At 37.8% G+C, this 27,809-nt stretch overlaps 1 protein-coding gene across 1 annotated transcript; it reads left to right on the plus strand.

Annotated features, from left to right (window-relative positions):
• The first annotated feature begins 964 nt into the window (after window positions 1-964).
• LOC130079895 (ephrin type-A receptor 3-like) lies at window positions 965-27,358 on the plus strand. The gene is made up of 10 exons (XM_056245132.1): window positions 965-1,071; window positions 1,175-1,242; window positions 1,544-1,669; window positions 3,820-4,005; window positions 15,130-15,191; window positions 18,842-19,051; window positions 22,645-22,794; window positions 24,069-24,262; window positions 25,828-25,965; window positions 26,975-27,358. Exons 2-10 carry the CDS (start codon window positions 1,221-1,223, stop codon window positions 27,072-27,074), a joined length of 1,188 nt encoding a protein of 395 aa, XP_056101107.1. The 5' UTR covers window positions 965-1,071; window positions 1,175-1,220; the 3' UTR covers window positions 27,075-27,358.
• The last annotated feature ends 451 nt before the right edge of the window (window positions 27,359-27,809 follow it).

Genomic DNA, 27,809 nt, shown 5'->3' on the forward strand with positions numbered 1-27,809 from the left:
TGAATGATTTATATAGGAACCATAGGAAGGAAGTAACCATATATAAAAAATGCTATCTTGAATGATTTTTAAAAACCTTTTTAATTAAATGTATTAATTAATTCAACTATTTTATTACTTTAATTACTGGCACCTTATTTGTATTTATTTATTTACTACATCAATCCTGTAACAACTCGACCACCCCTTTATTTTTATTCTATATTAAATATAAGCCTCCTGATTTCACAAGGGAATTTTGAGCTTGTGTTTAGTCTCATTTTCAAGTTTCAATCACAGACACCGAGTCAAACATGTTTACGATTATCTTAAGCAAGGATTGTATAAAAAGGTAAACTTGTTCACTTAAAAATGTGAAACTGCTATTATAATTTCATTACGATGTGCCTTCAGGAAACACACTTCAGGGAACTTTTTTTTTTTGCGTAAACTGCAAATGCAATTAGTTGACAAATGACTGCGATGTTTAAAATGTTCCAGGAGCTTTTATACTGGGTATGTTGCACTATATTGCTGCAGGCGAAGGCAGACGGTTTCAGAATCATACCCACGGAGACCCAGAACACCAGTGGGTATTTTTAGACATTCCAACGTGCCCTCGGAGACTACTCACAGATGTGCTAGTGTGCTCAACACACACACACACACACATATACATGCAAAGACAAACTTTTATCAGGGCATACACTTATTCAAACTCTTTAACGCTTGTATTCATGTTTTAGGTGACATACTCATTCAAACGCATTCAAGTCAGCATGAAAGGGAAGTTTTGATAGTATTTTCTTCCCTATTGTGATGTATATGCGATTGAAGCGGCTTCTGGAATGAGAAAAAAAAAATGTTGGGCGGGTTTGATTTCGTCCTTCGGGAATTGATTGGTTCAATAGGAAGTTGGGCGTTACTAACTGTAAATGGAAGCAGCAATGCAACATTCTGTAAAAAAATATAAGAATCTTCAATTATGATTTCATGGTGACTTTAAAGTAGACTGGAAAACAGTGATTAATGATACAGCTGAGTCTATTATATGAAGGAAACTTCATCTCCTTCAGCAGCATGGAAATAATCGTAATCTTTTCCTCACTCTCGAGTCCTGAATGGCAATTTTATGGCTGGTTTATAAAATACACCTTTTTATAGGTGATGTTTTTATCTTTTTTATGTGTTTCAGACATTGTGGCTACATCAAAGCGAAGCAAGATCCAGATGAAGAAAAAATGCAGTTTCAGAACGGGAGAGGTAAGGTGGCCAAAATAGCTCGCACACAAACACACAAAACACTCATACATAATGGATTGTCAAAACAAATGGTTGTTTTTAGAGGTAACATAAATGTAAAAGGTCTCTCTTCCAGCTATGAGAGTGGGATATAAATCAAAAACTCTCATGCTCAACCTCACTGTGGAGTTTATCTTTTCCAACATTTTTAGGAGACTGTTTGGGTTTATGGTCCAGTCGTGTCTTGGCTTTCATTTGGACTCAAAATCCCTGTGTGAAAAACATATGTGATCTTTTTTTTTTCTTCTTCTTCTTATTGCAGTGAAACTGCCAGGAAGCAGGACGTACATTCACCCCCACACTTATGAGGACCCAAATCAAGCCGTCCGAGATTTTGCCAAGGAAATCGATGCCTCTAATATACGTATAGAGAGAGTTATAGGTGCAGGTGAGAGTCTGACTCTTCTATAGACCAAATCGTGGAAATAAAATCACTTTGAATCACAAATATACATTATAGAAATGTCGCTACTTACATACGAGGGTTTGTTCACTTCATAACACCTTTTTCTGAATGTTTTCAGGGCGTAAGTTGCAGTTCTTTGATAATGTATGTCAAAGAATAGAGATTTGTATTTGAGCCCTAATTATACAACGTCTGCCGACTGTAATCCTCCCACACAAAGCTGCTGTTTGAAACACTGACCTATTAATACCGCATATCTCTGCGTCTGAACTTTGCTTTGAAATCTCATTTTCCTCTGCGTATGGTTTCTCTGTGAGTGAATGTCTTGTTCTCCATTTTCAAAAAAATAATGTGTACTTTGTGCTTCTTTCATTCTTTCTCTGTCTCATTTCCTCGTTCTCTCCATCTGGCTGCAATAGTGTTCATCAGAGTTCTTTCTTTAGGGCTTTAGGAGATCTGAATTAAACAATACCATCTAGAAATGTTGTTAGATTCTTTGTGTGAGAACAGAATACACGTTTAACCCAGACTTGTTTGTCTGATATGTTATCCACCACATAGCACAGCTTCCCCCAAACTCTCTCTGTGTCAATTCAACACATCTGACATTCTGCACAGCTTTCTGGAAAACTTGATTCTGTTTGGTCAGTAGTGAAATTCTGCAGTGATGGATAGATAGATGGATAGAATGACAGACATATAGATATATAGAAAGACAGACAGACATAAGATAGATAGATAGATAGATAGATAGATAGATAGATAGATAGATAGATAGATAGATAGATAGATAGATAGAAAGATAGAAAGATAGATAGATAGATAGATAGATAGATAGATAGATAGATAGATAGATAGATAGATAGATAGATAGATAGATAGATAGATGGATGGATGGATGGAATGACAGATAAGATAGATAGACAGACAGACAGACATTAGATAGATAGATAGATAGATAGATAGATAGATAGATAGATAGATAGATAGATAGATAGATAGATAGATAGATAGATAGATAGATAGATAGATAGATAGATAGATAGATAGATAGATGGATGGATGGATGGAATGACAGATAAGATAGATAGACAGACAGACAGACATTAGATAGATAGATAGATAGATAGATAGATAGATTGATAGATAGATAGATAGATAGATAGATAGATAGATAGATAGATAGATAGATAGATAGATAGATAGATAGATAGATAGATAGATAGATAGATAGATAGATAGATAGATGGATAGAATGACAGATAGATAGATATATAGAAAGACAGACAGACATAAGATAGATAGATAGATAGATAGATAGATAGATAGATAGATAGATAGATAGATAGATAGATAGATAGATAGATAGATAGATGGATGGATAGATGGATAGAATGACAGATAGATAGATATATAGAAAGACAGACAGACATAAGATAGATAGATAGATAGATAGATAGATAGATAGATAGATAGATAGATAGATAGATAGATAGATAGATAGATAGATAGATAGATAGATAGATAGATGGATGGATGGATGGAATGACAGATAAGATAGATAGACAGACAGACAGACATTAGATAGATAGATAGATAGATAGATAGATAGATAGATAGATAGATAGATAGATAGATAGATAGATAGATAGATAGATAGATAGATAGATAGATAGATAGATAGATAGATAGATAGATAGATAGATGGATGGATGGATGGATGGATGGATGGATGGATGGATGGATGGATAGAGACTGATTGATACATAGATTGATATAATATTTCCAATTCAATTTGAATGTTAATTTATTTCAATTTTGTAAGCAGCTATGTAGTCTGCTGAAATAAAATAAAATAAATTAATAATAATAAAGTGTTTTCCCTTGCTTCTCAGTAAAAAAATATCTAAACATCCTTAAATTATGTAATATAATTGTATAAATATTTTTTAAATGTTATATTTATGATAAAAAAAAACAATAATTAGAAAAATTGAACTAAAATAAAGAAATATCAAGTTATATTAATATCTTTGTTGTAAAATCAGTGTCCAAAGGTTATTATTTATGCATATTTCCTTCAAAAATCTGTCATAGTCTGACACTGATGGAAGCTGTGTGTCGCTCCCTAGGTGAGTTTGGTGAGGTTTGCAGTGGCCGTCTGAAGCTCCCCAGCAAGAGAGAAATCTACGTGGCCATCAAAAGTCTGAAAGCAGGATACTCCGAAAAGCAGAGGCGGGACTTCCTGAGCGAGGCCAGCATCATGGGACAGTTCGACCACCCCAACATCATCCGACTGGAGGGAGTCGTTACCAGATGTAAGTGACTGACATGTTCTTTCGTGTTCACCTTCACCCAAAGGCTTTTAAAATGATCGACTGAAACATTTAAGTACGGTAAACATACACTGCATTATAAACACTGAGGGGAAAATAAGCTGTTCTCAAAGGGGCTTTCAGATTTCAATTGCACACTTGAGTTCATTGCTCAGTGCGTGGTTGAATAGCACAAGTGTGACAAAAAATGATTATTGTGACTACACCAACAACCTTTTTCCGCCACAGTGGTCACAAAGTGTTTTCATGGCATTGTGATTAAAAGCCAGATGGAGGTGTGCTGTATACTCACTGATGTGCTCAGTCTTGGGGAGGACAGGAACAGAGCTCCACTGTTCCACCTGAATGGATCTGTTGAGTTGGATCTGACCACACAAGAGTATTGGCTCGCTACAGCAGATGTATTGCAGAGCAAGCCTAGATTCTCTGTTAAAGCTCGACTAAACATTCTTGCTCTAAATGTACCCGTTAACGGTTTACTTTATTTTTCATTAGGGAATGTTTGGCTCCTTGGAAACTTTTCATTAGGGAATGTTATGCAGAACGTTAACATTACGTTAAAATAATATTAAGTAAACCTAAGCGTTAAACGTCTTTTCGAATTGGCACGTAACTCGTTCTGCACTGTTTGTGCGAGGACAATTATGTAATTTGTTGAGAAGAGGTCTGTTACTTTGCAAATGGATTTTCACCTGGTAGATTATCTTTTTTTTTTTTGGTCTTTTTACTTTGGGCCAAAAACTACAAAAAACTAGTAAAAGTATAGGAACCAGTGTTAGTACAATTGAGATACTATTCTAGTTTTTTAAACATATTTTTGAATTAGTTTTATTTTTATATATTTTCAGTTTAAATTTTTAGTTAAAGTTTTAGTAATTTTGTTGTGTGTTTTGTCAATTTTTATACGTTTTAAAAATATGTCTGTATAGTTTTTTATTCATTTTTATTTCGGTTTTTGTTATTTTAGTACATCAATTTAAATAAATGAAAATGAGAAATGTTCCCTTGGCAACTAGATGAAATTAAATGAGTACTGTCAGTGACATTTGCACGTATGAATACTACTGTACTAGTATTTTGAATGTGTTAATAGAATGTGATAATATTGTTTGGCTTTTAAAGTAGTTTCAGCAACATGAAGGACATTACAAATCAACGTTCTTACAACGTTGTTAATGCAAAAGAATGTTGTCAGGAATGTTATACTAACTTTTAGATTGCATTATAGTCACTTTCTTTTTTTAAATAGACATTTTAATATTCTTACAATCAAAAGGAAATACTTTTTAGGACATAAATTTGTTATCTGGGAACTTAATGTGAGGCCACTTTCTTGCGAATTATATTCTTTGTTTGTTTTTCCTTTTATCGTTTGTTTCTCCAATCTTTGACTGCCGTTTTGCACGTATATGTTTGTGGCCTATTGCCGTTGTCTAAATTGGATCTTAATCGCAGAGAGAGATAGACTTACACTGGGTTATGCGTGTTGGAAACCTTTAAGTGTCTCATTATCTCATCAGTAATTGGGAAGAGCTTATCGAAGAACTTCAGCTTTCACCAGACGCCAAACAAAAACCCTTTCTTTCAAGTGTCATTATGACTGAACCAACGTCTGCGACTCTCCACACTACCTATAGAGCACAACAATGAGAGTATGCATATTTATGACTGCATGAATATTAATCATTTAAATAGTTAATTGGATGTGTTTTAAGTGTCATAAATATTCAGCAGCGCACATATGAACAGAGAAGTCTCGACATTTCTTATTCATTTTTCGCTCTGTTCTCTCTAATGCGGAATGCTAATTTTGACCTTTTGTTAGCATTGGTTTGTGCAGTTTACAGAACTATTTTCTCTGTAAATCGAGTTTGCTTTTCATTTTGAAAAGGCAGACGCTGCCTAATTGCCTGTCTTCCAGTTATAAGTGGTGTATTTATGTTCTGAGCAAATATCAGGGGCTCAGGGTTAAAGCTCAGTTCAGTATCTCTTGGAGCACGCACACTATTTGGAAGAACAAAGTAGCGGTTTAAGTGAGAGTAATGCATTCAACATTGGGGTGCACTTTGACCTCTGTCTTCATGGAATAGACCGGTCCTCTCTCGGAATCTAAAAAAAGCCTGATTTTGACAGGGTAAAGGAGAGTTTAGAGGAAGATGTAGAGGGGAAAATGATACATTCTTAGAAACAAGCATGAGGGCATAGAAATGTACACCGCGTATGTTTACTAATTTTAGAATCTGCAAGATGTTTGTCATGTAAAAAAAGATATCCTTGATTTGACTCTTTGTTACAGTGTAAATACAGTGTAATACATTTACACTAAGTAATATTAATTAACAATACTTACTATAGGGTTAGTGTTAGGATAAGGGTTTGGTTTAGGATTAGTTGCATGTAATTATGCTTAATTTACTGTTATTTCTACAGTAAGTACATGTAAAACTTCTGATCAAGCTATTTGACATATTTACACTGTGACTTTTGTATATTGTTAGATATTATTTTGTAATAATTTACTAAACCCCTGTGGTTTATACTTAAATCTTAATTTTTAATTTTAACTAAGCATCTTACAGATTTTTGAAGGGTAAACTGATAGTCATGTCACTGTCCATATGGCCGCATGTACTCTTGCCTTGGGGGTTGTGAATAGTTGCACGTATGACAGCGAAGAGAGGCAATTTCACAGATCACTGCTCAGCAGGTCAGTGGCTGCAGGGCCGAGGAGAGGGCAAGGGAACAGCAGGGACAACTCGCTAACCTTTAACTCCAAACAGTTATTCAAAACATCCATTTCTAACAGCTCTCAGCATTAAAATCCTTCCATTTTGGACAACCTTTAAAAACCTCAAATGTATGCAGGGTAGTGTCTCAATATACCACTGCATGATCATTGATTAGCTCCTTCGCCAATGGTGTCTGATTCATAAATCAGTCATTATTTTTATTCATTTCCATGAATGAAAAGATATTAAAATCATTTTTATAGTGAATATATGTCCTTTTATTTTTGCTCGGCTCTAAAATATTTCATAAAATATTTCATTGGCACGCAGACTATTCGGATGAATAAGTATCAGTTTAAGTGAAAGCAATGCATTCAATCTAAGGCTGCAGTCTCTAAAAAGTCATTGTAGAATTATGTTTAAAAATCCAGCAATCTCAAAGGACTACAAAAGTAATTGAAAAATATTTTTTAATATTGTAAACCCTGATAAACAGTGATAAACAGCAGTATTTGATACAATAACATGTATTTTACTACAAAAATGTAATGTAAAATGTTGTGCAGGAACTTCTGGGAACTCTTGAACTCAAATGAGTCAATCAAGTTTTAACTGTTTTTTTTTATAAACAAGGCTGCCGCCAAATAGTCGACTAAACATTAGTCAACAAGAAGAGGCTTAGTCGACCAAATGTTAATTAGTCAGTTGTGAAAGACCCGCAAAGACCTTGCAAAGACCCGCCCCCTTTACTGTTGCTATGTCCGACAAGCCATTCCGCTCTCACGCCACACATCATGAAAAATACATCGCGTAGCAAAGAGGACAATGACAACGCGTCGAAAGACAGGACAGAGCAGGTTACGTTTAATATGAAACAAAGTCTGAACTTTCAAATTAGGTCATTTTTTTTAAGTAATTTAAACAATAAATACCGTTTTGTGGCTCTTTAATGTGTCATGACAGATCGCTGTAGCACCTCAGTTAAAGCTGCTCGTGATCCGATCATCTCTTCATTCAAGTTAATTTATAGCATCAAATAAACATGAATGAACATCAGAAGGAATGTTGTTTCAACCATGGAAAGAAGCCAGTACACACCATTTTTCAAGTTCAAATCCACCGACTATAATCTACTAACTCTCCTGACTGCTTTGTCAGACAAAATAGCGGATTCGGCAGAAGGCCGATTATGATTTGTCAGATCGTCTGTCAAACTCGCTGCGAAGGATGAATTGAGTAGTCACGCAGTCCATGATGGACAGATCGTTAATACGGTTGGTCTATGTGGTAATTATGTAAGGCAAGACATCCTAACGTTCGCCTATAATTCATCGACCTCAAACATGGCTTATCATTCGTAATGATTATCATATTGTAGTAGCCTACGTTAGCCAGTTTACATGGCCGCTCGCTTTAACGTCAATGATAAATGTTTGCTATTAATAGGCACATATCCAATTGTTCTTGCAGAGTACGGAAGCTGAATTAATACCGCACTTACTGCGGTAAGTTTAACTTGACCTGCATTTCTCTCTATAGGCACATCTATTATACTGGGTAGATGACGAATTGGCGCCATCAACTTCATCTTTGCAGCCAACACTGACCAAGAAAACACTAGTTTATTAATAAAATGTCCAGACAGTCTCCTCTCTTTTTTTTCCCCCCAACACATTCATAATCATTACTTTTGCTGGTGCGCTGCAGCAAGCTTTGTGTGTGCGCTTGAGTGCTTATATTTTAAAGACTCATTATTATGGTTTAGTATTTCTTATAATGTAGAACAATGTTAGAAATGTTACATATAATACTCTTTTTCAGGCCTGAAACAGACCATTTTCCAAAATGATTCTGGCCTCCCAATGTTATCTCTCAGGGCTCATTTTAGTAATGTACACAAAGACGCTTTTGTAAATGTAGTTTTTAGTGTCTGTGTCTGTGTGTGTGTTTTCTGCTTGTGGGCTCCCTGATCAACAAATCCAAAACAGAGGCCCAATCAACAGCGCTTTATCAGAATAATGTTCCAAACCCTCCTTCTCACTGTGATTGCTTCCATTGTTATGTAGATGGTGGGTATGGTGCGACTAAAAGAAATCTTTGGAAATAGCCCTTTTAATTGCGATCTCGTCATTTGTCAGAAAAGTTATGATCTTTCCGTATCTCTCATTTCCTCCTTTATGTGCCAACAATCGCCTAATCTGGGAAGCATTCAATTTGGAGGAGGCTATCATCTCCTCTCATCGCGCTCTTTCCACCGCAAAGGATTTTCCTCCTAACGAAGTGGCTGCTATTTCGAGAAAGCATTCATTAAAACCGCCGCTCTTTTGTTTAGGGGACAATGAGAGTTTAAAGTCTTGCGGAGACTCTTGTGTTAAATTGCGTTAACTCTTGTGATAGATTAAGGGCTGCGATGTACCTCCGGGTCTCTGTGCTGTTCTTGGAAAGGACTTGTAAAGCAACTCAGTGCTAAGTACATCATGTGTCATTTAGTTAAAACACCATTTGGAAAATCAATAAGATTGTAAAGTTGAAGAACAGCGTCTTTTGTTCTTTTGTTCATAATCGTAGCGGGAGGACACAAAGTGGGCCGTCGGGGTATCAACCTGGTCAATATCTCTTTAATCCTATAAGTTAGTACCTTGTAGATCAAAGCCAGGAATATATGGAGATATGAGTTCTGCTGTTCCCACAGTAACCGCTGTCGAAATAAATAAAACCGCTTTAATGGGGGTGTAAAATCAATAGTCTATTTGCAATAGGGGTTCTCGCTCTGTGGGTGAGCCAGCATTGAGAATAGCCCAATCTGCTTGCCTGATTTGAGCTTGTTAAGGGGTGTCACTGCTGGGGTCCTGATGGGACGACTGCAAGCCACATGTAAAACCTCTTGTGTGCCGCTTTACACACAAACATATGTTTATACACAAGCGTTCAAGCTGGTGTGCCTCCCTCCCTATATGCAATTACCCAATCCGCCTTGTATCTGATGTCACAAAGCAATTTTTTATCGCCTACACACACACAAACACTCTAGATGTCAAATCACCTGCTACAAAGGTCTGTTTCCTTTAATGATTATCCTACAGTCCTGGTTAGAGCTAAATCACAGGGGCATTGCATTACACAGATGAGGTGTTATGTGATATTGATTACTTGAGTTTGTTGCAGGTATTCATTTTTTTTTTTTTTACGGAACCTGCAATACAAACATGTAGGTCAGAGGGACTCCCCTGGGAATAGATTTATCCGGCAATTTTCCCCGGTAAGTATGTATAGAGTTCAAGAGATTCTGTGCAAAATGCCTTTGACAGCAGCGTGCTGTGACAGCTTTATCTAAGTGGATATGTGTTTAAAATCTCTGTCCTAGATATCACAACAAATGTAGACCTGGATCCAATCTGTTATTTTCATCAGAGACAATGACAGCTTAGTCTTTATTTCGGGCCATTAATAGTCACATTTACATTTTACATGTACTGTATTCATTAATCAGAAACTTTTATCCAAGACGACGACAGTGCAACAACATAAGCGATTCATAATGTGTTTGTGTCTCTAGATGTTTCTTGAAGTTAGCGAGGGATCAGCAGTTGGGAAAATCATTCTATCAAAGTTTTAAAAAACTATTTTTGAGCTATTTATTTATTTACACTACTGTTAAAAAATTTCGGACGTTTTTTTATGTTTTTGAAAGAAGCCACTTATGCTTATGCTCTTATGGTTAATTTGATGTTATTACAGTTCAAAAGTACTGTTTACTATTTTAATGTACTTTAAAATATAATTTTGTCCTGTGAAACTACTCTAGGGGTTTTACTCTACAAACCCCCCCCCTCCCCCCCTCTACAAACCACATTCCCCCCCTCCCAAACGAAACAGAAAAACAATGCAATGCGTAATTCAAAATACAGGGAAACGCTTATGAAAAGGAAATCGAGAAAATTCCTTTGTATTAACACAGAACGTTGTCTTCTGAAGATTTATTTGTAAACCTGCATTAACTGTATTAAGTGTCACCTTCAGGCTTTCTTGATCTTCACAGTATGTAAATCTATAACCTAACCCTGTGTTGAAACTCCCGCACACACAGAGCTCATTGTAGATGGCTGCTATTCCAGCCATGCAGGGTTTACGAAGGGTTAAACATATTCTTCTATTTGCAGAAAGAGAAGAACAGGTCTGAAGGGTGAAATCACAGAGATATGCCTACCCTCTGTTCATAAGACATGTGATGCTAATGCAGGAAGCTCTCAATGAGCTCTATTGTGCGCTTTTGAGATGGCGAGCACACATTCTGCACCGGATGGAGATGCTTGTGTGTGCTTGTGCCATAACCTTTTTGTAACTCATCAGGAAAATATGCCACATCAAATGTCCAGATGATCTCTTGATAACGCATGAATTAGAGGGGAAATTTAAAAAAAATCCCCTCAAGGTTGCCAGAGATTGTCAAAAGCGGATCTTTCAGAGCTGTTTTCCGAAGAGCTCGTAACAAGGAGTGTTTTATTAGTTAAACGCCTGCTGTAATCACGGCTGACGGTTGTTTTAGCACTTAAACCCACGTACAAAATCAACACTAGATGACCTTTCAAAAAGATTTGCCAGAGTTTAGTCAAGCATTGAGTATGAAATTAATTTCCTTTGGTAAATTTCAGCTTTTGAAACCAATTCCGATCTGGAGGACACTCGCATTAGAGATTTGATATTTGTTAAAGGCACGTACGTGATCCTGTTAAATCCTCACATCTGCCCTCGCAGTGTTTAACTACACGTTCATCTCGTGTTTTCTGTCTCCGGGCTCGGCTGTAGGCTGTTACGCTGAGGTTAGGGCCCCGGTAGGCCCCATAAGCTTCTCTGATCGGATCCAGTGCCTCGGCCACCCGCTCTTTCAGGATCAATGCCAGTTGCCGCTTCAACTGTCTTTCTGATAAAGCGGTCACACACACACACACACACACACACACACACACACAGTGACATCAGATTGCCACCCGTCGCCGTGCCATTCCCAGAACACAGTGCGCTGCGGTCCGTTCGCTCTCTTTCTCTTTCTGCGGCTGACAGCTACATTAGTCTGCCTCTGAAAAGTAAAAGCAATTGCATTTTTTTTTTCATTTTTTTTTTCGGGTGAGACATGGGGGGTTAGGTTTGGGGGTGTCGAGGAAGGCATTCAATTTTGTTCCCTCTCGTCAATCCCCCTAACATGCCAAACAGTCCCGTCCGATCTCAGTGAGATAGTGATTTAATTTTAGGTGATGTATAACCAGCCAGTTGCCGTGGTGATGCTCGGAGGGGGGTGATCAAACCTGTTTTTCACAAACTCATAGAGGCATATACTGTATTCTGTATATGACTAGAGCACATATCTCAGTATTCCAGAGTGGAGATGTCCAGCACTGACCATTTATCAGCACTGACACGGCTAGTGTTTACACGTCCCTGAGAGAGGCAGGAACAACAGCCCACAACTGAACACTGATACACTGACACACATTCTGTGTGTACACTAATGTCTTTTCTTTTTTGGAGTAGTAACTGTGGACTTTTTTTTTACCTCCTGATTTATTTACTACAGACTTTTTGCATCAATGTTGTTATTGTTAACTTGAACTAAATCTAAAATGACAATTTTCAATAATTGAGATTAAGCTGAAATAAAATCGTTTTATCCCTTAAACCGACCAATCAGATAAATCTGTGGGTGGGATAAGGATACTTACAGACTAGCATATTCTGACGACAAACACATCTTCTGTTCAATTGCATTAAGCGGTTTTGAACACAAGAAGACATCCTACATGAATGATCACTTACAAGGTAGCAATATCAAGGCAACAATGAGTCAAACAGAGTCTTACAAACAGTCTTACAAACACACTCCCACTTATAGGCATAAGTTATACTTCTGCTGCCACCAATCTACCGCAGGGCATCATCTGCAACCTGATATCTGAAATAAAGCGACAGAGTGAAATAAACAGAAAAATGTTCCAGCGGCTTGTCGAGTCCCGGTTAACAAGCTCTGTCATATCCCTCTCAATCCTCTGACCTAAATATATCACTCACAGGTCACAGAGAGTTCAACAGTTTAGCGACCCTTGTTTCATTTCAGAAACGTCCATGTACAGATTTGACGGAACGAATCAAAACGTGACCGCTGGGGTAATATGACCGTGTCAAATGTGCCTGTTGATTAGTCGGTGCGTTTGATTCTGGTGGTGTACACCATGCTTGTCTTTGTAAAAGGGGCATATCAAGGCTCTGTATGAACCTACGCCAAGCATAAGTAGGTCTCCACAGATGAGGCTTATACATATACAGACACTGAATGCTAAGTGGGCATCCAGTGCTTCAGATAGCAGGAAATAGGTTATTATGTTAGCACTCAGATGAGATACATGTGTTAATGCTAAACATTTACTTAAGCAAATAAAATGCATTATTGCATTCAATTTCATACATTCTTAAATTTAAATATTAAAATCAGTTTACCAACATTTTCAGAAACAGGTCTAAATGATTTTTAATGGTTGATACATTTTTTTAATTGTTTTGCATCGCATAACATCATTTATGCTTTCCGTCATTTTCACAGTCAAGCTTTTGCTCTTTTCTAATGTAAGGACCTGCGTGTTTTGATGGTTTTAAACACAATTTTAAGGTAAAATAAAATAATAATAATACTATATATATATATATATACATGTTAAAATGTGAAATAGGTTCCTCAGAGAGAATTCAAGCATTATTTTTCTTCGTTTTCCTTATTTAACAATTAACAGATAAGGCAGAAAAAAATTATATGCAGTAACAATTTATTCCAGTCCAGAATATTATCCTATTGATTAGTACATTGTTTACTGAAATCTTCAGTTTTTTCCGATCTGTTAGCAATGAAGGAGGGCGGAGCTTAGCAAATGGTCTTAGTTTTTTCCCCTGTGGTGAAAATCAAGCTTTTAATGTTGTTTATACGTCTATGTAGTGTTTTTAATATGCTTTAAGACAAACCATGTGCAAATTCACAAGTCAACACCATTGCTGAGTATTTTCTCCTTAAAATTGCAGTGAACCAAAGACAGTCTCAAAAACGCGGTTTGAAATCGCTGGTGTTTCTGATGTCACAAACTACCTTGTAACCAATCACGTCAACGTGTGATCGCCAACGAGTGGAGTCGGGGCTAATTTGCATATTCATAGAACCACATATACTAAATGAGGCAAGGTTTTAGAGTTACATTCAAGCTATTTAACACTCACAGTTGATTGAATATAGTGCAACAGTGCCCATATTTCTGAAAAAAAAAAAATTCTCTTTAACCAAACCAACTAGCAATGAGGTGTATGACAACATTACCAAACTTTGATTTGAAACAAATAGTATTTGTACAAGGTACAATAGGTAGGTTTCTTTACTTACAAAACACAGCACTATACAGTTTGATTTTAGCAAAGCCAAGCTAACATGTTACACAGCTTAGCTAACATGTTGATCTCTAATGAGAAGCACCAACAATAGATGGAAACAAATATTGATTGAAATAGTGATAGAACTAATAAAATGTATGTCCACATCCACTTTTTAGACTAGTTGGCCAGTTGGATCCTGTTTTAGCATTTGGCTAACATGAGCTACTTTGGAATACGCAGCATTTTCTTTTGGATCCTTTGTGTCGTAAGTACAATTATAATAAGCAGCTCATTAGGTTTTGAAACAGTTGTGGAGATGAATGAACTTACACATGTACAGTATGTTATTATTACAATGTCACATTTGAGAGGTTGTTTCTCAGGTCAATTAATAGATTAATACTTGCGGTTGTGGTGTGTTCAGTTGACTGACTAATGTTGTTTTCTTAGTTTGGGGTCTGGAGCTTTGCCTCAGTCACTTGTACAACAAACTTTGTGTACTGTTAAGCGTAAAACTGTCAAGATTACAGGAGATCTTCCTCTTGCTACCTACCATCCATCACTGCTCATGCCCACCTGAACAGGTGCTGTGCCCTCCCATCGGCTCTCATTGACTGTCCTGCCCGCCCATCATGGCAACAAAGCTCTCTAATTGGTTCTCAGTGGATTATCCGGGGTTAATTAACTGCTGTCTTTGATGGTGGAAGGCTCTGATGAAGGTCTGTCATGCTGAATGATGGGGCTGCCCGGGACAGAGGCTGAGAGTGTGGCCAGGGTTTCGCCTCCTCTCTTCTCTCCTTCATTCCTGTGTTTCAGCATCTCAGCTATAAAGGATTAATGACACCATTACCATGATTTATTTCTGTGTGGATTTGTGTAGAATCATCAATCTGTTATGTTTTTTTCCTTCCATATAGGCTGATGGTAAATCTTGTATTTTTGTCTTCTTCTTTTTTTTTCTTTATGTCTACAGGCAAGCCCGTGATGATTATTACAGAGTACATGGAGAATGGATCGTTGGATACTTTCCTGAAGGTGAGGAAGGCAAAACGCCCATGGCACAAGTCCACACCGATATTCACATGCCATTTAAGATGCTGCCTTACATTTAATTACCTACAGCCAATAAATGAGCATCGCTCAAGGGTATAAACCACGGATACCTCCCTGAAAGTCTATTACTGGAGGGAAATTAAGCATGGAATTAATGCCTGGTTGAGGCAGCACAGATTCAGTTGCGTACTGTCCATTAGGGCTCTCGCATCCTGTCTGTTGTACAGCGAACGATCCAAGGTTATTATAGTTTGTTTCAGTTTAGTTTTCATTTCCTTCTGTTGCGTTTTTATATACTTATTTTTAGTTAAATATTTTCTGTTTAGACTCAACAGAATATTCCCATCTAAAATAGATTTCGCATGGTGCCATTCGCATTTTTCAGAGTAATGGTTGAATTAAACTGCATCACGCACTATATTGCCATTTATTTTTGCAATTTTATTTTTAGTTTATTTTTCATTGAAAGTTTAGTTATTTTATTTATTTGCATTAAATATTTTTATTATTATTCATATATTTAAAAAAATGTCTTTGTCTTTTGGGCCTTTGAGTTACACTTTATTTCGATAGTTTACTTTAGACATTCTACTAACTATAAGTAACTTTACAACTACATGACAACTAACACTCATTAATTTGCAACTACATTAGAATATTAGTAGACTGTTAGGTTAGGGTTCGGTTTAGTAGAATACATTGACATGTAATTGTAAAGTTACTTATGGCTCTTTTCCACTGCATAGTACGGTACGGTTCGGTTCGGTACGGCACGCTTTGGCGCTTTTCCACTGCATAGTACGGTACGGTTCGGTTCGGTACGGCTCACTTGTGGTGCTTTTCCACTGCATGGTCCGGGACGGTACGGCTCGCTTCGGCTCGCTTTAAATGGTACCTGGTCTGTTGAGGTTCCAAGCGTACCGTACCGGTACTAAAATGTGACGTAAAAACACTGCAGATCACTGATTGGTCAGACAGAATCGTCACTACCAGCGTCATTGGACACTAAACCCGCTAGATTTAAATAACCAGTAGACAACAGCCAACGTGGTAGCATCTGTTTTTTAAACTTTAAAAACAAATGGCTGAATCGTGGTCAGTGGACGAGGTGCAGACGTTCCTCTCGTTGGTTGCCGAGGAGCGGATCCAGCGAGAGCTGGATGGGGCAAAACGGAATGAAAAAGTGTTCCAAGAAGTAGCTCAGCTCTTAGCCGCACACGGCTATCACCGGACCTAACGTTACAAGTGTAGGGACAAAATAATGATCAGTCCCAGCTTTTCCACTGCTGGTACGGCTCGGTTCGGCTCGGTACGGTTCGACTCGGCGCGGAACGGTTCGGCTCGCTTCGCTTTTCCACTGCGTGGTACGACTCGACTCGACTCGGTACGGCACGGTTCGGTTCGCTTTAGCTCGGTTGCTTTTCCACCGCAGTTAGTACCTCTTCAAAGTGGGTGGGACTGATCGTTATTTTGTCCCTACACTGTTGTAGGTCCGGTGATAGCCGTGTGCGGCTAAGAGCTGAGCTACTTCTTGGAACACTTTTTCATTCCGTTTTGCCCCATCCAGCTCTCGCTGGATCCGCTCCTCGGCAACCAACGAGAGGAACGTCTGCACCTCGTCCACTGACCACGATTCAGCCATTTCTTTTTAAAGTTTAAAAAACAGATGCTACCGCGTTGGCTGTTGTCTACTGGTTATTTAAATCTAGCGGGTTTAGTGTCCAATGACGCTGGTAGTGACGATTCTGTCTGACCAATCAGTGATCTGCAGTGTTTTTACGTCACATTTTAGTACCGGTACGGTACGCTTGGAACCTCAACAGACCAGGTACCATTTAAAGCGAGCCGAAGCGAGCCGTACCGTACCGGACCATGCAGTGGAAAAGCACCACAAGTGAGCCGTACCGTACCGAACCGTACCGTACTATGCAGTGGAAAAGCGCCAATAGTCAGTAGAATGTCTGTTGGAAGACCATCAAAATAAAGTGTTAGCAGATATTAAGCACATAGTCTACTAATAGTTTAATTACTGGCAGTTGTCTTGTAGTTGCAAAGTTACTTACTGTATATAGTCAGTCGAATGTCTAAAGTGGACTATCGAAATAAAGCGTTACCCGTCTTTGTTTTAGTAAACGATAATAACACTTGAACGTGTATTTGAGTGAACGTGTTGTGAACGTGTCTCGTACAGAGACAGGAAGTGAGTAAATGAACTCGGTAGATTTATAATAAGGTTACGCTCGCTCCACCAAGCTGCCATAATGTCTCCTCTGCAATCCTCACTAATTTATTACCGCCTTTGTCACCCAGCGGATCAGGCCACGAAGTTTTATTACGCACAGCACAGATACGTTTTCCTTTAAGTCAGGACTCTTTTTAATTGCCTACACTTTGAGAAAATGAAAATGAAATCTAACACCCCCACCCCTAAAAATGGGCCTGTCTGAGACTTTCGATCTTTCTCTGGCGTACATAATGAATCCCATAAATACCCCCTTAGCCCACATAAAAAGCTAATATAATTATGGGGTCCGTTTTATGGCTAATAGCTCATAGTTCGGCCACCCAGCTACATGTGTTTAATTAGAAGACAGATCAGTTAAGCATCACTTACTAGTAGCAAAACAAATGATTTCTCTCTGTCTCTATGTCTGCGTCTCTCTGCTCTTCCTGTAAGTAGTGTGGCTTCTGACAGTAGATTGATAACAACCAGTTGATCAGGCCGGACGATCAATCAGCGGCCACATTTCACAAAACACAGCGTAATTAACTTACCCACATTATGATGCATGAAATACTATACGAGCGCATGTTTTCTGATTGATATTGCTCGGAGGTACAAAAGTGGGGTTTTAACAAGATTAGTGTACTGCCCAGATATGGAGATTAAGACATTGAGCTAATTGCTTATTGCGAAGATTGTTTTTGAGGCAAAATGGATGTCTGAGCTCTTTTGTTTAGCTAACAGAGGCACCAAATCCATATGGTTTTACATTAATAAAGGCCTGTCAACATTATAGCAATTATGGCAGAAAGAGCTGTAAAACCAGAGGTCAGAGTCTTTTGCATAATGAATCAGAACTCGGGGCAAAACCAATGGATCTGTGAAAATGGAGGGTTTGAAAAATGCATGAAGTCTGAATAATGGAATGTAGAAATTTTAACAGAAAGAAAATCTTCAGACATTTATGAGCAAATTAATATTCATTTGAATAATATTTGATAATAATAATTATTATTATTTTGATTATTATTTATATTATTCCAGTGTGTATGTATGTATACCGGTATATATATATATATATATATATATATATATATATATATATATATATATATATATACTCACACACTATTAATGTGATATATAAATAATATTTAATAATAAAGATTTGTAAAATAATAAAAGGTTGTTAGTTCATGATACCTGATGTTAACACATTGTAAAGCATTAGCAACCTACTTACAGTTGCCTCTGCATGTAAATAAAGGTTCCAGTTCAAACCACAATGGGTTTTGCATCCTGCTGCCAAAGGAGAACAGTTTAAAGTTTTTTAAACCTTTGTTTTCACAGTGTACACCACCTGTAAAATCTATAAAAAACTAACACGTGCCATCACTTTCTCTTGCAGAAGCACGATGGGCAGTTTACAGTCATTCAGCTGGTGGGGATGATGCGTGGTATTGCCTCAGGAATGAAGTATCTGTCTGACATGAGCTACGTCCATCGTGACCTGGCGGCACGAAACATCCTGGTGAACAGTAACCTGGTGTGCAAAGTGTCCGACTTCGGCCTGTCCAGAGTGTTAGAGGACGACCCTGAAGCTGCGTACACCACACGGGTAAAACAACTTTCCCTGTCAAGGTTATTTTAGAGTCATTATAAATTTGACAAAAACAGGGAATGAAGAACGAATAAAAAAATTCATGGTATTTATTGTTTTGTAACATCTTGTTTGCTGTATACATTCTGTTTTGGTTGCTATTTGTTTAGTGGTTTTTCAGAGCTAGCTTTCATTGCCGTCTCATTTTTTGCGAATACGGTAAATCTGAAAAATCCCGTAAGACCTTAGTTAAGAAATATTGATTGAAATGTCTGATCTGAATAGAGAAAGAGATGCCTCTTATGTTCTTTAAAAGTGTTGGATTGTGTGAATGAACTAAGATGAGACACAGAGAGAAAGAGGAGGGATGTTTGAGAAGCGAGTTGGCTTTCTCAGGGGTTAGTTTCTCTGTCCACACAGCATGTATTAATTACATCCGTTTCTGACAGGACAGCCTACACTCGTTCTTCTAGAGCTCTCTGTCCTTCTCAGCTCGGTAATTGGTGAGCACCCCTGTGGATGCGCATGAAGGCCAAGGGCAAGAGAGGGATGCGAGGCTGTGTGCGTGTGTGTGTGTGTGTGTGTGTGTGTGTGGCCTGGTAAACCCTACGTTATGGGGACAAAATGTCCCCACAAGGATGGCAATATCCGAAATCCTTGTTCGTGTGGGGACATTTTTTGGTCCCCATGAGGAAATCAGCTTATAAATCATACTAAGTGATGTTGTTTGAAAATGTAAAAATGCAGAATGTTTCCTGTGATGGGTAGGTTTAGGGATAGGGTTAGTGTAAGGGAATAGAATATACAGTCGGTACAGTATAAAAATCATTATGTCTATGGAAAGTCCCCATAAAACATGAAAACACAACATGTGTGTGTGTGTGTGTGTGTGTGGCCTTCAGTGTGGACAAAGCATAGACTCAGCAGGAGAATCTGTTGTCACGTTCAAACAAGGGAGGGAGGTGCTTGTACAACCCTGAACGGACCCCTGCAGATTGCCTTTTGATGCTCGTGTGTGTGCGCGCTTGAGACAAAATGTGTTTCAACAGGGAGGAACTCTTAAAATATAAGTGTCTCTGACATTCAGCGCCCCGTGCCCCGTTGCTTCAAGCCCTGAAAATCATGAAGAGACAAAACCCTTCAGGCCACGCGAGGCAGCCGTTTATGTTGCTCTGACTTTATATAATTAAAAAAAATTGTAAAGATCGCTTTTTGAAATTCTCTTTAAATGATTTTACCCCATGGGCCCTGCTGCCGTTCTTTGGCACTCTCGTCACGTATGTCTATATAGAGTACAGCCAGTTTGTCTTTTGTTTGACTTTGACTGTAGAGATTAACTACAAACTACTGCAGCTATTTAAAAAGGCATTTAGGGAAATACAGACCCCTTCATAGTGCTGGAATGGAAAGGCAAATATTGTATCTATTCTGTTGTTTGTTTATGGGTCTTTAACTTTCAGAGAATGAAATATCTTAAAACACATTTTTCACACTCTCATTAATTTTAGTAGTGTACTAACAACGTCCGACCGACGTTCAGTCATTTTTTATCCTGGAAATTACACCACAATGTTATTTCAGCTACATCTCAGCTTGTATATTGTGTTGAAATGACGATGATGGAAATGAACATTTTTGGAATAAAATAGTCTTGCTACAGTAAGGCTAATTTCATAGCTAGCATTTTAGGTGTCTTAAATAGTGACAATTAAAGGTCCAGTGTGTGATTTTTAGCGACATCTAGCGGTTCGGTTGCGAGTTTACACTAAGGGCTCAGCCCACCGCTTACCCCTCCCTTTCGAAGAAGCTACGGTGGCTAAAACGGGACAAACATCGTCGTCTGAGACAGCAGAGAATAGCCAGCGTAAACCAAGTTTCTGTACCACAGTCCATTATAAACCACATCATGGATAAAGTTTCAGGTGAGGATCAAGGGTCTTAATATATAATATAATAATAGTAATCAGCTGATTGTCTCACGAACGTAACCAGCACATTCTCCCCACATAGCAAACCCATAATACAGCGAGGGAGAAGAACCATATGAAACTATGCAACTATATATTTTTTCTAACAGGGTAGTAAAAGTTTAGCTGGCTAATATGAGCTGTTACTGTGGCTGAGCTGGTTAAAGCGTTAAGCCTTGTTTAAACTCGACGCGTCCCCATGAGCCCAAAGGTGCGTGCGGCAAAAATGACGTGATTGTAACAGCGCGCGCGCCTCCGCATCCCCTAGACACACTTACTACACACACAGTAGGCTTTTTTTTCTCTGATTTTGGAAACTCGATCGACTTAAAATGCTTCCAAGATCGACGGGTTGGTGATTCCTGTAACTGTTTTACGGTCAATGACAAGAGTAGCCTACTAATCAGCTGTCTCACGAACTTAACCAGCACATTTATCCCCACATAGCAAAGCCATAACACAGCGAGGGAGAAGAACTAAGTTACATGAAACAATCCAACTACATATTTACACCACTGACAAGGGAAAAGTCACTACTCACGGTGTTTATGACTAGCTTCTTCTAGCTTCCTGCGGCTTCTCTTTCAAGGTAGTGACGAAACGCGCTCTGTAACGCTGTTTGTTCGCGTTCGGCTACGGTAGAAACATGACGTCACAATATGGCGACCTTCATAGAAGGGGATTCCCGCGCCTATGTAGATATAAATGCCTCATTCTAAGGTAATAAAAACATTACGGTTTATTAAGGAAGTTCTTTATACACCACTGAACACATAGTTATGGATGTCATATTGCATTTCTGTTAATAAATACTCAAAAATGTTACACACTGCACCTTTAAGCCATACACTAATGTTAAAAAGTTTGGGGTTAGTAAGGTTTTTTTTTTTATGTTTTTAAAATAGGTATCTTATGCTCACCAAGGCTGCATTTATTTGCTCAAAAATACTGTAAAAACAATAATATTGTGAATTATTACAATTTTTTTTTAAAAGAGCAGCCATTACTCCAGTTTTCAGTGTCACATGATCCTGCAGAAATCTTTCTAATATGCTGATTTGGTGCTCAAGATATTTTATTTAGTATCAGTTATTAAAACGGTTGTGCTGTTTATTATTTTTGTGGAAACTGACACTTTTTTTTTAGAATTCTTTGATAGAAAGTTCAAAAGAACAGCATTTATTTCAAATAGAAATCTTTTGTAAAATTATACATGTTTTTCCTGTCCCTTTTCATCAATTTAATGTGTCCTTGTTGAATAAAAGTATTAATTTCTTAATAAAAAAAAAACATCTTACTGACCCCAAACTTTTGAACTGTAGTGTATTTTCACATTTTGTGCACAATTACGCACAATACAAACTATTACTTATTTATTTATTTTTATTTATATGACGTGTCATATTTAATCCCAAGCTCTTCACTGACACTGTTATCACTTGGTAACCAAGTACACCATTTTTTTTTTTAGAAAACTTGTTTGGTGTGGTAGAAATTATTCCACAAATGAGGGACAATCCTAAGTTTTGAAAATGACAGAAATCATTTTCTCTCATATAGCAAAAAAAAAAAAAATTCAATCAACCCCTGGAACATGAAAGTACCTGATTTTAAAGAAACACCATCTTTTTATTTCCTTTTTAGGGTGGAAAAATTCCCATTCGATGGACGGCTCCTGAGGCTATAGCGTACAGGAAGTTCACCTCAGCAAGTGACGTTTGGAGTTACGGCATCGTCATGTGGGAGGTGATCTCATATGGAGAGCGGCCTTATTGGGAGATGTCTAATCAAGACGTAAGTGTCCTTGAGAAACTGGAAACACTCATGTTCTCTCGTGTATTGTTTAAATTGAAATCTGCTCCACTAATATCTAATACCTCCACTAATATCATTTCCATTGAAGCCTCTTGGGAGAGGGGGGAGGGCAGAGTCTCCGAGCAGTGTGTCCTTGCAAGTAAAATCTTCCTGCAGTGATGTCTGTATATAAAGCGCTCGAATGACAATGGTTTTAGGAGCCTCATAAACGAGAGCTGTCCAGCTGCTCCTGCATTTAATTCAAGCCAGTGAAACACACTTCATCCCTCACTGCTATATTATGCTAACAGTTTCTGACTTCTCCATTTATTACCATCAGAGGAAATGTCAGAGAAAATCTTGAAGACCTTCAGGGCACCGCTGATAAAGATTTAGATCTTCTGTGCTCATTCTGAAACACAGAAGAATGTTTCATGTCTAAAAGAAAATAGCTCATTTGATTTAAGAACATGAAGTGGCAGAGAACAGGGACTGTTTTAACCATAGCAATGAGTTATAGTCACATAGGAGATGTCTTGTACCAATGAATGTTACATGACTTAATTAAAGGTTCTTATGTTTTACACCATGGAATAGACAAAAGGTGATTTAGATAAAGTAATATAGAAATGTAAATGTGATGTTCCTTACATTAATATACCATGGTAACTACTACTAAACCTAATTTTTCCACTAAAGTACAATGATAGCATACCAGGTGCTTGGTATTAGCCATTAACAGTGTTATCAAAAGAAGAAACGGACAGAAATATTTGCATTTACTTTTACTTACATTTAAAAAAGATCCTACATTAATTTGGTATGGTCTTGTAGCAACATTAACAACAGCAGCAATGAAACTGGAAAAACTACGTAACCTAAAAATGTGCTTCATACAAATGTGCTATTACTTTATAATATAGCAACTATATTACTGGATTTTACTTGAGTCAAAAATATGATTTTATTTGACTGAATAATAAAAGTTATTTTAAGGGACAAATACAGTAGAAATGTATCCTTGAGGTTACATACTGGTGATTTTCTGCCAGAATATTATCCGTTGAGTTTACGGGCATCTCTAACTCTAAAACACAAAGCAATATGCGTAACTCAAAATATGGGTAAAACACCTGTGAAAAATCATTATGGAAAATCTTTTCATGTTAACACAGTACAATGGGCCCTATTTTATGGACTTTTCTTAGAGTGCAGTTTCACGTTATGTTCTTTGTTCGTTGTAATGTATTTTGATGTATGTGCCTCTGTTTCAGGTGATTAAAGCTATAGATGAGGGTTACAGGCTGCCCGCTCCGATGGACTGTCCCGTGGTCCTCCACCAGCTGATGTTGGACTGCTGGGAGAAGACTAGAAGCGAACGGCCCAAATTTGGGCAGATTGTCAACACTCTTGACAAACTCATCCGCAACCCCAACAGTCTGAAAGAGCTTGCCAACAGCTCAGTCTGGTGAGAAACTGATATGAACCTGTGCTTCAGCTTTTCACACTATGCTTAACCCTGCATTAAGGCCACTTTTCTTTAACCCTTGGTTATGTAATGTTTATAGATAATAAATAATCATCATAATAATCAATAAATCATGTAAAATCTTGTTTTCCTGTAAAAAATATCTAAATATACTTTAAACAATATAAATTAAAGATAAGATAATTTACACTACCATTAATTTTTTTGAAAGAACTTAATACTTTTATGTAACAATGCATTAAACGTATAAAAAGAGACAGTAAAGACATTTATAATATTGCAAATGATTTCTATTTAAAAAAATATATTTATTTTTCAGAGCATATATCTTTATTTTTATTTTCTTTAGAAAAAATATTCAAATTAATGTAACATTAGTGTCTGAGGTAGACACTTAAAGAGGTTGCATGTTCATCACTAAATATGAAAATGAGAAAGCTACCCCAAGAGTTTTGCTAATGTAAAATGTGTTAAAAAAAAAAGTATGATCAGACCTGATGGATCCAGATAACCCAAGATTATGTTAACTCAGGGTTATAAAGAACCGTTGTTTAACCATTTATTAACATTGTTTAAATATGATAAAGTGGTGGAAACATGAAACACAAAGAACAACACCAGTTTAAACCAAAGGATTGTCTATTTTAAAGTGAACATTTAAAAGCCACAAAAACAAATCCCTAACAGCTCAAATAAATCCAGAGAAAATCCAATCCAGCTTTTCTTTGTCTGCCCCATGAACTCTCAAATCTTTCGTTTAATGTGAGACAACAAGCTGATAAAGTCCATATCGTCTAATATAACCAAACCTAGTGTCACTGATCCTTTTCCAGCAGACATTCATCTCGCAGCTTTGTAAAAAGTCGTTGTCGTATAGATAGCCTGAACCCCTATTGTAAAACCTGACATGAGACAGAGCGCAGACTCCCCCCTCCACCTGCGGTTTATCAGGAGCGCTCGAGCCGGAGACGCAGAGTTCACATTACAGCCGTAAAGCTAGTGAGTCAGAGCCCTTCTTGAGATATACGCTTCTTCAAGCCCATCACAGTCTCTCTGATTACAGCCCAACCTGCCAGTCATTTTATCCCTCTGTGTCCAAAGAGGACAAAGAAGAACGAGGGCGTTAAATACATCCCAGGTCTGAGATTGAATTGACCCCCGGATTTCACTCAAACGCTGCTGTCACTCAACATTGTGAGCCTAACCCGCCTGTCACGAAGAACGGAAAGGGAACACAATGGGTTTTAACCTCTACCGCAACTCTTTAACTCTTTATCCTTTTCTCATGAAATTACTTAAGATATCGACTTCTCACAAGGAAGTGCAAGGAAGTTCTTGGATCAACTTGCTTTTTTGGTCCTGAAAAATCGCTATCATTATACTCCTAGACAAATGACAGTTTGATTGGATTTTTGTTAACTGTAAGCCTGAAGCCTTAACACTATAACCTACAATTCCAACGACGATTTATTACGCAAGAGCAGTTTTCCATTCTTTAGCATTGAACCACACCATAATTGATACAAATCCAATTTCCTTTCCAGGGAAGACCCCACCACCCCAGAGTTCAGCGTGAGTACGGTGGATGAATGGCTAGACGCCATCAGTATGGGCCAGTACAAGGACAACTTCGCCAGCGCTGGCTACGTTTCTCTAGATTCCATACTGTACATCAGCTTGTGGTAAGTTTGTGTATCTGGGCAAAGGCTCACATCTTGGCAAGTGTTCAGACCAATTTTTTTATTTTTAATATTTTATTATTTATAATTATTTGGGGGGAATAAGATTTTTTATTATTTGTTAATAATTTATTATTATTGTTTTATTTTTTATTTCAATTAAATGCTGTTCTTTTTAACTTTCTATTTGTCAAAGAAACCTTAAAAAAAAGTATCAAGGTTTCAAAAATGTTAACGTCTATAATAAGAAGAAATTGTACTTGAGCATCAAATCAGCATATTAGAATGATGAAAATGCAGCTTTGTCAATTCAGCCGCAATATGTGTCATGCAAAAAAAGTCGATTGATTTGTATTTTTATAATGTGCTGCTGGGTAGCTCTGCCCACAAAGCAATCTCTTCGGTTATAAAATTATGCTCCACATTGAAGCACATCAAATAGGTTCTGATTACTGTACTTTTCCCCCCCCTTTCAGTAAGGTTCAAAACAATTACTCAGAAACTTGAAATGAGACATCAGAGAAAAATTGTTGCTAGAAGGTGTTTATCGCAGTGATGCCATAGAAAAACATTTTTGCTTCCTCAAAGAACCTTTCAGTGAACACTTCTTAATATAACCATTTATTTTTATGTGAAGAACATTGAAATAATTTAAAGAACCCTTTTCCACTCTAAATAACCTTTTGCGCAATGGAAAGGTTCCATGGATGTTAAAGGTTCTTCATTGACCCATCAATGCCAATAAAGAACCTTTACTTTTAAGAGTGTATTTGCAGTCTGTGAGGTAAACTAAACGCTATTGGCTATTTGAAAAGGGGGAGGAGCCATTCAATATGTCCCGCCGCAGCTTCCTGTTTCAGTGGAAATTGTCAACACACCAGACAAAGCTGTGCGTTCCAAGGCACTTCAGTGGGCCTTTAAATATATTGTTCTTTAATTAATTATTCTACAACCAAACACTATTACATGATTTCCTCAAACGTGTTCTCTTTTTTTGTCCCTTCTTCCTCAGTGAGTTAAGCAAGATGGGTGTGACTCTGGTGGGGCACCAAAAGAAGATTGTCTCTGCCGTCCAGAGTTTGCACGCACAGGGGACACACGTGCAGGTATAACAAGCCTTCTCCACCGCCTGAGAGCGTACAGACTGAGAGAGTTAACAACTGCTCCCACTACAGTCCCTATCAGCAGCTTCACTGTACAGTTCCCACCCTGGATGTTTCCGCATTACGACCCTTTCGTCAGCGCTCTGGCTTCCGTCCATGCACGTCCGAGCTTCCTACGAGCCGAGGGACACACCGAGACCGATCTGCAACCGCTTGACAAGGCCACGGCAAATCAGATATGAAGTATGGTTATTAAACAAAAAAAAAGGAACAATAATACATTAGGGAGAATTCACAGCTTGTGTTTTACAGTTTCAACGTTTGCATTTCATATGTGATCTTTTGCATATCAAAGGTCGGACTATTTATGAAAAGGAGGGTTGTTGTTTCTTTTTATCACATCCATGTTTGGGATATCGGTCTGTTCTTCTACATCCACTATAAGCCACAGTACCATAACAGAAGATGTTTATAGTATATTTATTTTGTCATAATTGAGGCAATGGCTGAGCACCGATGGATTCACGTCGCTGAATCCAATATTCAGGCGAAAAGAAAAGTTTGCGTTCCACCAGCAAAGATGGCACCCGGAACGACGAAGGAGAAGTGTGAGGCCAGCGCAGGACGGCAAGATAAGATAAGATCACTATATTCTGTTTAGCTGAGAAATAACTGCTCTTCACTCATCGCTGTGTTCCTTATGCGAACAGGCGCTGAAACAGTGCAAGCATTTGAATAAGAAAC

The sequence above is a fragment of the Rhinichthys klamathensis genome, unplaced genomic scaffold (genome assembly GCF_029890125.1).
Source record: "Rhinichthys klamathensis goyatoka isolate OS25496 unplaced genomic scaffold, OSU_Roscu_1.1 h1tg001480l_1, whole genome shotgun sequence".
Classification (NCBI taxonomy): domain Eukaryota; kingdom Metazoa; phylum Chordata; class Actinopteri; order Cypriniformes; family Leuciscidae; genus Rhinichthys; species Rhinichthys klamathensis.

Excerpts from the sequence above, each read along its gene's own strand:
- LOC130079895 (XM_056245132.1), top strand. The coding sequence starts at position 1,221 with ATGCAGTTTCAGAACGGGAGAG. Across the intron at positions 22,795-24,068 it reads GGGAGATGTCTAATCAAGAC|GTGATTAAAGCTATAGATGA; the intron begins GTAAGTGTCCTT and ends CCTCTGTTTCAG. Across the intron at positions 24,263-25,827 it reads CTTGCCAACAGCTCAGTCTG|GGAAGACCCCACCACCCCAG; the intron begins GTGAGAAACTGA and ends TTTCCTTTCCAG.